Source organism: Moschus berezovskii, chromosome 2 (assembly GCF_049115385.1).
Source record: "Moschus berezovskii isolate FMDL1 chromosome 2, NW_MosBer_1.0, whole genome shotgun sequence".
Taxonomy (NCBI): domain Eukaryota; kingdom Metazoa; phylum Chordata; class Mammalia; order Artiodactyla; family Moschidae; genus Moschus; species Moschus berezovskii.
The window spans coordinates 108,558,726-108,571,629 of record NC_142461.1 but is presented as its reverse complement, the minus strand read 5'-3'; the positions used below and the strand labels follow the sequence as shown (position 1 = coordinate 108,571,629).

The following is a 12,904-nucleotide window of genomic DNA, read 5'->3' as shown; positions in this document are numbered from 1 at the left end:
TATAGAACAACTGATTGGTTCACAACCGAGAAAGGTGTACGACACGGCTGCCTGCTGTTACCCTTAACTTATACGTTAGGCACATCACGAGAATTGCCAGCTGGGTGAGTTACAAGCTGGATTCAAGATAGACAGGAGAAACATCAACAGCCTCAAATATGTAGATGATACCACTCTAATGGCAAAGTGAAGAGGAACTAGAGAGACTCATGAGGAGTGTGAAGGAGGAGAGTGAAAAACTGGCTTAAGGCTAAATATTAGAAAAACTAAGAATGGGATCCACCCCATTACTGCATGGCAAATAAAAGGGGAAAAGGCCGAAGTGGTGACAGATTTCCTCTTTCTTGAGCCCCAAAATCACTGCGTATGGTGACCGCAGCCATGAAATCAGAAGATTATTGCTTCTTGGCAGGAAAGTGCTGACAAACCTAGACACTGTGTTGAAAAGCAGAGACATTACTCTGCTGACAAAGATCCATATTGTTAGGGCTATGGCCTTCCCAGTGGTCACATACGGTTGTGAAAGCTGGACCGTAAAGAAGGCAGAATGCCAAGGAATTGATGCTCTCACACTGTGGTGCTGGAGAAGACTCCTGAAAGTCCCGTGGATAGCAAGGAGGTCAAACCAGTCAATCTTAAGGGAGATCAACCCTAAATACTGGAAAGACCAATACTGAAGCTGAAACTCCAGTATTTTTGTCATCTGATGCGAACAGATGACTCATTGGAAAAGTCCCTGATGCAGGGAAGGATTAGAGGGCAGAAGGTGAAGAGGGCATCAGAGGATGAGATGGCTGGATGGCATCACCAATGCAATGAACATGGACTTGGGCAAACTCCAGGAGATGGTGAGGGACAGAGAGGCCTGACGTGCTGCAGTCCATGGGGTCGCAAAGAGTCAGACGTGACTGGGCAATTGAACAACAACAGCATACCCTTTTTAAAAATACCCTAGTCACACCTAATTTTACAACAAGCTATGTTTTAATTTGTTTTTTGATTGGAAGAAAATTGCTTTACAATGTTGTTGGTTTCTTCCATACAACAATATGAATCAGCCATAATTATACATATATCCCTCCTTCTGGAACCTCCCTCCTCACCCCCATTCCACCACTGTATGTCATCACAGAGCACCAGGTTGGGTTCCCTGTGTTATATAGCAACTTCAACAAGCTTTTCTTTATGTGTTTGTTTATGTTTTAGGGATTTGCCTTTACTATTTTTATGCAGTGATTTCAATTTAATTTTTATGAATACAGTAACTTTGTCTTCAAACTCATTTTGTAAGATTATACAAGAGTAAATTCCATAATTATAATATATTAATTTACGATAGTACAGATTGATTTGAAAACAAACAGCTTATTTTTCATAAGCATACAACTCACCAGGTGAAGCAGAGATGTACTACAGTATAGCCAACTTCCTGAGAAAATAGCATATTAGTGGTATCAGTCATTGTTTTACAGCGAAAATGCCAACCATTGTTAGTTTGGTAAGTCAATTAGCATGGAGGTGGGCTAGATAAAAAGCAGTCTGTGCCCAAAAAGTTATGCAGATAAAGTGGTGAGGATAGAGTAATTATTATTCGTCCAAAATGATGGGCAAAACCCACTATATTACTAAAAGTCAGAGAACATTAAAGAAGTTCACTGTCTTTCTGTGAAAGACAGATCTGGGAAATTTGGTTGGAAAGCCAAGCTGGAGACAGAAACTTCATTTGGTAGTAATATCTGAAGCAGAGGCACTCACTCATTCACCAAATATTTATTGGGTAGAAATGCCAACCCACTCCAGTGTTCTTGCCTGGAGAATCCCAGGGACGGGGGAGCCTGGTGGGCTTCTGTCTGTGGGGTCGCACAGAGTCGGACATTACTGAAGTGACTTAGCAGCAGCTGCATAATTCAGGCCTTTGTGGTTCACAAGGGTCTAGTATTAGGTAAGGCTAGAATAAATGGTGAATTTATTATTTATAGCTGTCCAAAAAAGAGGTGACAAGGGTGAACAGAGCATTCCTAGGAATCAGGAAGATGAAACTAAGAGCAGAGTATTTCAAAGGTATAATTAAATTTGACTTCACTGTCAATATTTGAAATAAATAAGAGTAAGCGATATGATTTTGACTGTAGGTGCTGAAAGATATTTCAAACAGAATCAGGAACTTAGTTTAAAAAGTACATTTAAGAGAGAAAAAAGAAGTCATGTGTTTAATTGAGATAGGTTGAGTTTCAGTGACACTAGACATACTTCCGCTTTCCTGCTGTAGTCCAAAACAAACCATGGGATATACTTATATTGCTTAAATTGTTTTTGGAAATTAATTTATAAACATATAAAGAATCACTTATGTAAGCCTGGGAACTTTCTAAGAGCACATCTTCCATTGTAGTACTAATAATGGGCATTTAATCATCTTTTATATCCTTTTAAAATTTCTCCCAGATTGATTCCAAACTGTATGCATTTAAGGGGAAATACACCTTGAAGTATAATAACTGGTAATATATTAGAAAGACTGATTTTAAAACAAGAGTAGCTAATTTTTAAGAATATTCTTAAGAATGTTGTTGTTCAGTCACTCAGTTGTGTCCAGCTCTTTGCAACCCTATGGAACTGCAGCATGCCAGGCTTCCCTGTTCTCCACTAACTTCCAGTTTGCTCAAACTCATGTCCATTGAGTCAGTGATGCCATCCAACCAACTCATCCTCTGTGGCCCGCTTCTTCTCTTGCTCTCAATTATTCCCAGCATCAGAGTCTTTTCCAATGAATCAGCTCTTTGCATCAGGTGGCCAGAGTATTAAAGCTTCAGCATCAGCCCTTTAAATGAATATTCAGGGTTGATTTCTTTTAGGATTAACTGGTTTGATCTCCTTCCTGTCCACAGGACTCTCAAGCGTCTCCTCCAACATCAATCCTTCAGTGCTCAGCCTTCTTTATGGTTCAACTCTCACCTTTGTACATGACTACTGGAAAAACCATAGCTTTGACTAGACAGACATTTGTCTGCAAAGTGATGTCTCTGCTTTTTAATACACTTCCTAGGTTTGTCATAGCTTTTCTTCCAAGGAGCAAGTGTCTTTTAATTTCATGGCTGTGGTCACTGTCTGCAGTGATTTTTGGAGCCCAAGAAAATAAAGTCTGTCATAGTTTCCATTGTTTCCCCATCTATTTGCCATTAATTGATGGGGGACCAGATGCCATGATCTTAGTTTTTTGAATGCTGAATTTTAAGCCAACATTTTCACTCTTCTCTTTTACCTTCATCAAGAGGCTCTTTAGTTCCTCTTCACTTTTTGCCATAAGGGTGGCATCATCTGCATATCTGAGATTATTGATACTTCTCCTAGCAAGCTTGATTCCAGCTTCTGCTTCATTCAGCCCAACATTTTGCATGTTGTATTCTGCATAGAAGTTAAATAAGCAGGGTGACAATATTCAGCCTTGATATACTCCTTTTCCAATTTGGTATCAGTCCATTGTTCCATGTCCTGTTCTCAGTGTTTCTTCTTGGCCTGCATACAGATTTCTCAGGAGGAAGGTAAGTGGTCTGGTATTCCTGTCTCTTTCAGAATTTTCCACAGTTTTTTGTGATTCACATAGTTAAAGGCTTTAGCATAGTCAATGAAGCAGATGCTTTTCTAGAATTCCCTTGTTTTTTTATGATCCAACAAATGTTGGCAATTTGATCTCTGGTTCCTCTGTCTTTCCTAAATTCAGCTTGTACATCTGAAACTTTTTGGTTCATGTACTGTTGAAGCCTAGTTTGAAGAATTTTGAGCATTACTTTGCGAGCATGTGAGATGAGTGCAATTGTGCGGTAGTTTGAGCATTCTTTGGCATTGCCCTTTTTGGCATTGAAATGAAAGCTGACCTTTTCCAGTCCTGTGGCCACTACTGAGCTTTCCAAATTTGCTGGCCTATTGACTGCAGCACTTTCATAGCATCATCGTTTAGATTTTGAAATAGCTCAGCTGGAATTCCATCACCTCCACTAGTTTATTCATCATGATGCTTCCTCAGGTCTACTTGACTTCACACTCCAGGATGTCTGGCTCTTGGTGAATGATCATACGATTGTGGTTATCTGGGTCATTAAGACATTTTTTTGTACATTTCTTTTGTGTCTTCTTGCCACCTTTTCTTAATATCTTCTGCTTCTGTTATGTCCATACCATTCTGTTCTTTATTTTGCCCATCTTAAGAATAAAGATGGATATACTGGCAACAGCTCTCATCTGAAGAAAGTCTGACCCAGTAAGACTTGGAGTAATTATACACTAAGAAAAAAAGTATCAATTTATTTTATCATCATCTAGGCAAGACATAGCATGTTAAAAAGCAGAGACATCGCTTTGCCAACAAGGGTATGTATAGTCAAAGCTATGGTTTTTCTAGTAGTCATGGGTGAATGTGAGAGTTGGACCATAAAGAAGTCTGAGCTCTGAAGAATTGATGCTTTTTTAATTTGGCGCTGAAGAAGACTCTTTGAGAGTCTCTTGAACTGCACAGAGATCAAACCAGTCAATCCTATAGGAAATCAACCCTGAATATTCATTGGTAAGACTGATGCTGATGCTGAAGATCCAATACTTTGGTCACCTGATGCTAAGAACTGACTCATTGGAAAAGACCCTGATGCTGGGAAAGATTGAGGACAGGAGGAGAAGGGGACGACAGAGGATGAGATGGTATCACCAGCTCTATGGACATGAGTTTGAGCAGGCTCTGGGAGTTGGTGATGGACAGGGAAGCCTGGTGTGCTGCAGTCCATGGGGTCGCAAAGAGTTAGACATGACTTAGCAACTGAACAACAATACAGGCAAGACACAACAGAGGAGGATATTTAGTGTGGCCATCAATAGCAGAAACAAATTGATTTTATATTATTTTAGGTTCACATCTTTTCATCTTAGTACTCACAGTTGCTAATTGAAAAACTGAAGTCTGGGTGACCAATAATGATATTTAGTAATGGATACAAAGTTTGATATGGAATCTGATATTTGGCACTATGTGTGAAGAACTATGATAAGCAAGAACAGGATTTGCCTCAAAATTTTAAAGTCTTTTCAAGTAGTACTTTTAAAAAATTTCTCTGAATTAAAGTAATATTATACCAAAATGTTTTATTATTGTTTGTGCTTGTTACTATTATGCCATTTGCTTTCTAACAAGTGTATAATTCATTTGGAAGAATTACTGTAAACAAAGATTAAACAGAAACTCATGTCTACAACTACCCAAAGGTTAGTTTTTTTACATCTGATGAAATTATTTCCATGAAGATACTGAATATTTATATCTTTGTAAAATTCCGTTATTGGTTTACATTATGGATAGATGTTTTGTTTTTATGTCACTCAAGATTGAATTGTAGATTCTCTTCATCTGTTAGACTCACCTTGGGATTTTTCCTATGGATTATTTTCACTTTTAAATGGATAGAATTATAAGCATGTGAATACACTGTTTCTTTTATTTCAGAAACAGTGTATTTGCACAGAAGACAGAGCATGGACATTGGGCTCAGGAATAATTCAAATCTTTGTTTTCTCATTTACTGGTTATATGACATTAGACAAGTTACTTAACCTCTCTAAGCCTTATGATAGCAATTATACTAACTCCTCGCTCAACCTTCCTTTTGTGTCTTTTCTAATTCATAAGACAGTGGTTTGCTTAGTACATATTTTTAATAGCCATTTGTAACTTCAAAATATAGCAGTCTGATTTCATACACTGCAAATTATGGTGAATGATTATTTTCTTATACCTTAATATATATACCTTATATAATCTTATATATAAGATATATAAAAATCTTAATATACCTTATATAATCTTATTACCATAGATTTATTTTCTAATTTCCTCCTCTTATTCAATCACTCTTTTGCTCTAATCTTAAAATTCTCTTTATTTCAAGGAGAATCCAAAATCAGTTCATAGTATTCTTGCTAGACTATTTCTTAGTGACCAAATTAAAGTGATTTACTTTTTATGTCCATCTCATGGTCAGAAACTTAATGAAAGCAGTAGTTCATCTGAAGGTAGCACTGTAGACATTGGAGCACCTGCCGAGGAACAGCCTGTAGTAGAACCCGAGGAAACCCTTGAACCTGAAGCCTGTTTCACTGAAGGTAAAAAAATGACCTTCATGTTAATCTTACATTTATAGAGTGCAGTTGTTGTTTTTTTCCTTTTTTAAAGCTGTTGAACATCCAAAATGGACAACTCAGAATAGAGTAGTACATTATAGTCAATCTATTTTAATTACTTATAATAAGCTAACATATGTAAAATCTCTCATTATATTTTGGTTATACCTGCCTTGTGTAAGGAACCATGAACATGGAGAAAAGATCATTTAATGTAGTCAAAATGAATAGCTAATTTATAATTTTTCAAATAAAACAGTGATTTCGCAAGAAGTCAGCATCTTAAACATTAGTCAAAATTCTCATACACAACATTTGCTTTAAAAATAATTTTTATATTATTATCAAATGAATTACAAGCACTTCTTTTTCCATGATAACATCAGTTTCCAATACTTGGTTGGAACAGGAAATAAGCACTGCCCCATTCCTGATCCCTGCACAGTGCCTAGTTGAGCCTGGCGCAGTGTGGACAATAAATCCATACTTATTGCTTTGTTTTCTCCATGATTAGTTTCCCATGGAAATAAGGGGCTGAATAGTTTTCACAACTTCACATAGCTGATGCTTGTGTTCCTACTACCAGAGGCTTACAGAGTTTTAGCCCAGCAAGGTGGAGATGGCAATAGTCATGAGTAAATGAATCCAGAACATGCCAAAGGGTATCACTGAAGCAGGAGAAGTTATTTATCTGCTCCTGTTTGAACATTATATTTGCAGGCTGTGTGCAAAGATTCAAATGTTGTCAAATCAGTGTGGAAGAAGGGAGAGGAAAACAATGGTGGAATCTGAGAAGAACGTGTTTCCGAATAGTTGAACATAATTGGTTTGAGACCTTCATTGTTTTCATGATTCTCCTCAGTAGTGGTGCACTGGTGAGTGAATATTAAGCAAAAGTGCCATAATACTAAGTTTTTAGAATCACCTAATACTGATGACTTATTAATCCTTTCTGTTGCATTCTTTTATTATCCAATGCATTATTTTTCCTGAACCCTCATTGTATAGCTATTTCCGTTTCCATGGAATCAGCCATTAATCTCTGTTTGATAACCCCAGAACTGTTATCTCTATTTATGACTTCTTCCTTAAACATGCATACATCACTATATCCATCCATCCACCTACCCGTCCACTCATATCTTTCTACCTATCTCCAGGGCATTTTTAGTAACACCACTGCATATCTTCCAGACTACAGACAATGTATAACTATGCAGCTTTGCATTTACTTTTATTATGTGTACATACATTTCTAATTAACTAATTATTAATTTTCATTTATTGTTAAGTAATCCAGGGAATCTGTCCCTCTAATTTATTCATGATAGCCAAAGGACATGAGTATTTAATTACTCATATATCCAACCAGTCCATTCTAAAGGAGATCAATCCTGGGTGTTCATTGGAAGGACTGATGATAAAGCTGAAACTCCAATACTTTGGCCACCTCATGCGATGAGTTGACTCACTGGAAAAGAGTCTGATGCTGGGAGGGATTGGGGGTGGGAGGAGATGGGGACGACAGAGAATGAGATGGCTGGATGGCATCACCAACTCAATGGACATGAGTTTGAGTGAACTCCGGGAGTTGGTGATGGACAGGGAGGCCTGGCGTGCTGTGATTCATGGGGTCGCAAAGAGTCGGACACGACTGAGCAACTGAACTGAACTGAACTGAAGCATGATAATACAGAGTAGTTAAAGAAAATCCTGTGGTTGGGTATATATATTAATATAATTTCTATGTTCTGATGAATTTTGTTTATGAATTATATTATTATTATCTCTTTATGGATAGTTGATAAGTCCTTAGGGACCACTTCTCTGTCCCCTTTGAAATGCATCCAGTGTTCTCTTTGTTATTCCAAAACCAGCGAATATTGGTAACAATAAATACTGGGCAGTGTGCCTAAGTAATCATTTAAGGATTGGTTTCTCTCTATATAAAGGTGTTCATTTCATCAGAATCAATTTCTATTTATATAAAAATCATTTACAAAAATGTAAAGTATAGCACATAGATAGCACTTTAGGAAAATGCTGACACAAATAGACTACTTAAACCATAAAATAGATGTAGACAGACAGAGATGGAAAGATGATACAGTACTTAACTGAAACACAATAACTTAGGTTTATTTAACGTAAAAATGTATAATTCTAACACAGTTTTTTCTATATTTTTCTTCATATTTCTCTGATGAAATAAATTTCATCTACATGCTACTTTAGATAAGAAATAGTTTTTTTCACCATTTAAATGAATATAGACTTAGATATAAAGTATCATTGAGGTCATATTAGAAGAAGAATACATAGTATATAGTCTAAATGAGAAGGAATTTCATGCTACCATCTTTGTTATACCATATCTTTGCTGATAAACATAAACTGTCAACAAAATGAAGGGGACAAATGAACTCAACTGTAGAGCAAAATTAGGTGATGTATTGATCAATTATAATTTCTGCTTTATGAAAAATATAAGCTGTTTTATTTCTTCAACCTCCTTTCTGTGGAAACAATAAAGAGGCTAACAGGAGGAGGCAAAAGATATGAAACAAAGAGAAAAAATAACTTCAAGTTGGGATATCAGCATCAAGACGTGACATCAAGAACTATTTCCTGAACAAGTCACTTTAATTCCTTAGAGTTATGCTTTTATTTCTACCTTTTAGTAAGATCAATAGAGAGCATAACTTTTCTCCTGATTCATTAAAAGATCTTTGAAAGAAAGAAAAATAAAAACATCAATAGCTACTTTTCCTCTACCCTCCTTTTCCAATGAAATCTCTTTTTATATATATGAAAATCAGGAAAAAATATGTAATCAGGGAAAACAGCCTATAATAGTTGTAGTATAAAAGTTTCAGAAAACTAAAATGCATAACTTTTCTTTATAGGCATTTGAGGATATATATATTGACCAGCGAAAGACTATCAAAACAATGTTGGAATATGCTGACAAGGTTTTCACTTACATTTTCATTCTGGAAATGCTTCTAAAATGGGTGGCATATGGCTATCAAACGTATTTCACCAATGCCTGGTGTTGGCTAGACTTCTTAATTGTTGATGTAAGTATCCTCCATATTTTTGTCTTTCATTCAAGGTAATTTGTCTTATTTATAAACTAGTTCCAAAATAGTGAATCTTTGATCACTCTGTTATGTTGACAGGATATGCTACTTAGTAGACACTAAATTAATTCACTGAATAATAGTGTAGTTTTTGTAATAAATAAGCTAATTTAGTACTGATTTAGCATTGGGCGGATGGGATTTGTGGTGGTTATCTAAGATAAAAAGTTGAGGGAAAAACATCAGAAGTTTGTAGAGAGAATGTGAAATAGGATATGATGTTTAAGTTACTTTTATTAATATTATGATTCAAACAGAGTTGAGATTGAATCCAAGCCCCACCACTGTTTTGTGTGCCACTAAGTTACTTGGCTCCTGACACTATAAAATGATCATATTAGTACATAAGAGTTAGAGGCACTCAGTAAACAAACAAACCAGTGATGATGGTGGAAGCTACCATCAATTTTTTAAAAATTATTGATTTTCTTAAAGGATATTTTTAAAGAGTAGATTATATACCTTGTAACTAAATTATAGAAAGTAAGATTCATGGGGAATAGTGAAAAAGCTCTACTTCATGCAGTGATGGGAGTTACTCTGGAATATAACTAGATTTACGGCAAGCCCATAATATACCAACAGCCTTTCACAGAGTTGGTGTATTCAACAATTAATACTTCATCAGCCCAAAGCAAGTAGCTGTCTTTGAGATTTGTTAAAGGCAAATATCATGCTTTATGTTTGCCATATTTTCAGCTTAAAAAAATGTATTTTCAAAATACCACAGACTTCATAGGCATTTTATTCTCCTAAAATGATAATCCAGCAGAACTACTCAATTTTCTTATGGAAAGCATTTGTAGAACCAAGAGCCATGTAATATCTCTTTAATTCTGTTGAACAAAGGCAAATCCAGAGCTATTTGAAAAGCTTAACATTACTATGAAATGAGTAAATTAGAAAAAAAAAAACCCTCAAAAGAGTGATAAGTGGCTCATATTCTACATATATAAATAGCCCTTACAACTCAACATCAAAAAGCAAACATCTCAATTAGAAAATGAGCAGAAGAACTGAATAGACATTTTTCCAAAGAGGAAATCCATATGGCCAATAGGAACATGAAAAGATGCTCAGTATCATTAATCATCAGGGAAATGAAGATCAAAACCACAAAGAGATATGACCTAACACCTGTCAGTGAGGCTATCATCAAAAGGGCCACAAATAAAAAATGTGGAGAAAAGAGAACACTTGTACACTGTTGGTGGGACTATAAGTTGGTGCAGTCACCATAGAAAACAGTGTGGAGGTTCTGCAAAAATCTAAAAACAGAACTACCATATGATCCAGAAATTCCACTCCTGGGTATATATCTGGAAAAAATGAAAACTTTAAAAAGGTACATGTACCAAATTTTCATAGCAGTATAACTTATAATCACCAAGATGTTGAGGCAGCTTAAGTATCCATCAAGAGAAGAATTGATAAAGAAGATTTATAATACTACTAAATAGAATACTACTAAGCCATAAAAAAGAATGAGATTTTTGCTATATGTAACAACATGAATAGAGCTGGAAGTTGTTATGCTTAGTGAAATAAGTTAGACAAGTGCTATATGCTATCACTTAAATGTGAAATCTACAAAATAAAGCAAACTAGTGAATGTAACAAAGTAGAAACAGATTTCACAGATGTAGAGAACAAATTAGTGGTTACCAGTGAGGAGAGAGAATGGGGGAGGGGCAAGATGGGGTAGAGGATTAAGAGGTACAAACTACTATGTATAAAGTCAGACAGTCACAAGGATATATTGTATAGCATAGGGAATATAGCCTATACTTTATAATAACTTTAAATGGAATATAATCTATAAAAATTTTGAACTACTATGTTGTAAACTTGGAACTAATAGAATACTGAAATCAACTATACTTCAATTAAAAAAAAGAAACCTCAAATGAATAATTGCTTCAGCATTTCACAAAGTTTCTGCTATTGATATTTCAAACACTAGAAGTTATTTCATATTTCAGCTCTTCAAAAACTTTCAAATTAGGCTTTAAATCTCAATGTAATTTAAACTTTTTGAAGATTTCTAAGCTTTACTTTTCTTTATTAGACTTATTACATGTCTGAACTTTTTAGAGGAAGAACAATGATTTTGTTATTGTAAGTTGGTTTTTAATAGCCATTTCCAAAATAGTTTAGGAAAATAATTCTATAGAGAATTTTGTAGTTTTGCAGTAATAATTCTTTCATTTTTCAAGGTTCTTTTTAAATTATTTCTTAAGGATCAGTGTATCACTCTAAAAGAAAGACAAAAGGAATTATACCACATCTCAAGTAAAGTAAAAAACACCAACTTAATACACTAAAATATAGAAAATTGTGCAGAAATAGTGTTTAGTTTATTTGGAACAATCCAATATTCTGTTCTCAAACCAAAGAAATTCTATTTGGATACAGAGTTTTGGTCTTTATTTAAAGAATTAGACACTTAAAATTTTATTTCTTAGTTTTGCATATTTCATGCAAATGAAATTTGGATAGTTTATTTAATAAATGTTGACGGGCCATTTTGGGTCAAGTACCATGGCTGCTGCTGCTGTCACTTCAGTCGTGTCCGACTCTGTGTGACCCCATAGACAGCAACCCACCAGGCTCCCTGTCCCTGGGATTCTCTAGGCAAGAACACTGGAGTGTGATGCCATTTCCTTCTCCAATGCAAGAAAGTGAAAAGTGAAAGTGAAGTCACTCAGTCATGTCCAACTCTTAGCGACCCCATGGACTGCAGCCTACCAGGCTCCTCTGCCCATGGGATTTTCCAAGCAAGAGTACTGTAGTTGGGTGCCATTGCCTTCTCCAAGTACCATGCTGCTGCTGCTGCTGCTGCTAAGTCACTTCAGTCGTGTCCGACTCTGTGCTACCCCATAGATGGAAGCCCACCAGGCTCCCCCGTCCCTGGGATTCTCCAGGCAAGAACACTGGAGTGGGTTGCCATTTCCTTCTCCAGTGTGTGAAAGTGAAAAGTGAAAGTGAAATCGCTCAGTCATGTCCAACCCCCAGAGACACCATGGACTGCAGCCAACAGGCTCCTCCATCCATGGGATTTTCCAAGCAAGAGTGCAGGAGGCTCTAAATTAGTATTAAAAATTTGAGTAAATTTCATGATGGAAGTACTTTTATGTTACATTATTTATATAGAAATAAACTTTAGGCAAGTGAAAACACAAAGTATTAGCAAGACACCAAAAAATCACTGCCAAAAAATCAACCTCAAAACTAGTACATTAATTTCTGAGGGTATCAATTATTAATTGAAAATACCAACCAACACAGGATAGAGATTGCTTGCCTTTTCTGATACAATCATAGTTTTCACATTTTATTACTCAGTTCAGTTCAGTCGCTTAGTCGTGTCCGACTCTTTGCGACCCCATGAATCACAGCACGCCAGGCCTCCCTGTCCATCACCAGCTCCCGGAGTTCACTCAAACTCATGTCCATCGAGTTGGTGAGGCCATCCAGCCATCTCATTCTTTGTCGTCCCCTTCTCCTCCCGCCCCCAATCCCTCCCAGCATCAGAGTCTTTTCCAGTGAGTCAACTCTTCGCATGAGGTGCCCAAAGTATTGGAGCTTCAGCTTTAGCA

At 36.2% G+C, this 12,904-nt stretch overlaps 1 protein-coding gene across 6 annotated transcripts in view; it reads left to right on the top strand.

Moving 5' to 3' along the window:
• The window catches only part of LOC129538674 (sodium channel protein type 1 subunit alpha), an 88,391-nt gene that overhangs the window by 55,449 nt on the left and 20,038 nt on the right, over nucleotides 1-12,904 (top strand). For all 6 annotated transcript variants that reach the window (XM_088829843.1, XM_088829841.1, XM_088829836.1 and 3 more), the window contains exons 17-19: nucleotides 6,024-6,144; nucleotides 6,883-7,037; nucleotides 9,069-9,242. In XM_088829843.1, the coding sequence (XP_088685969.1) occupies nucleotides 6,024-6,144; nucleotides 6,883-7,037; nucleotides 9,069-9,242 (450 nt within the window). The remainder of the gene's footprint in view (nucleotides 1-6,023; nucleotides 6,145-6,882; nucleotides 7,038-9,068; nucleotides 9,243-12,904) is intronic.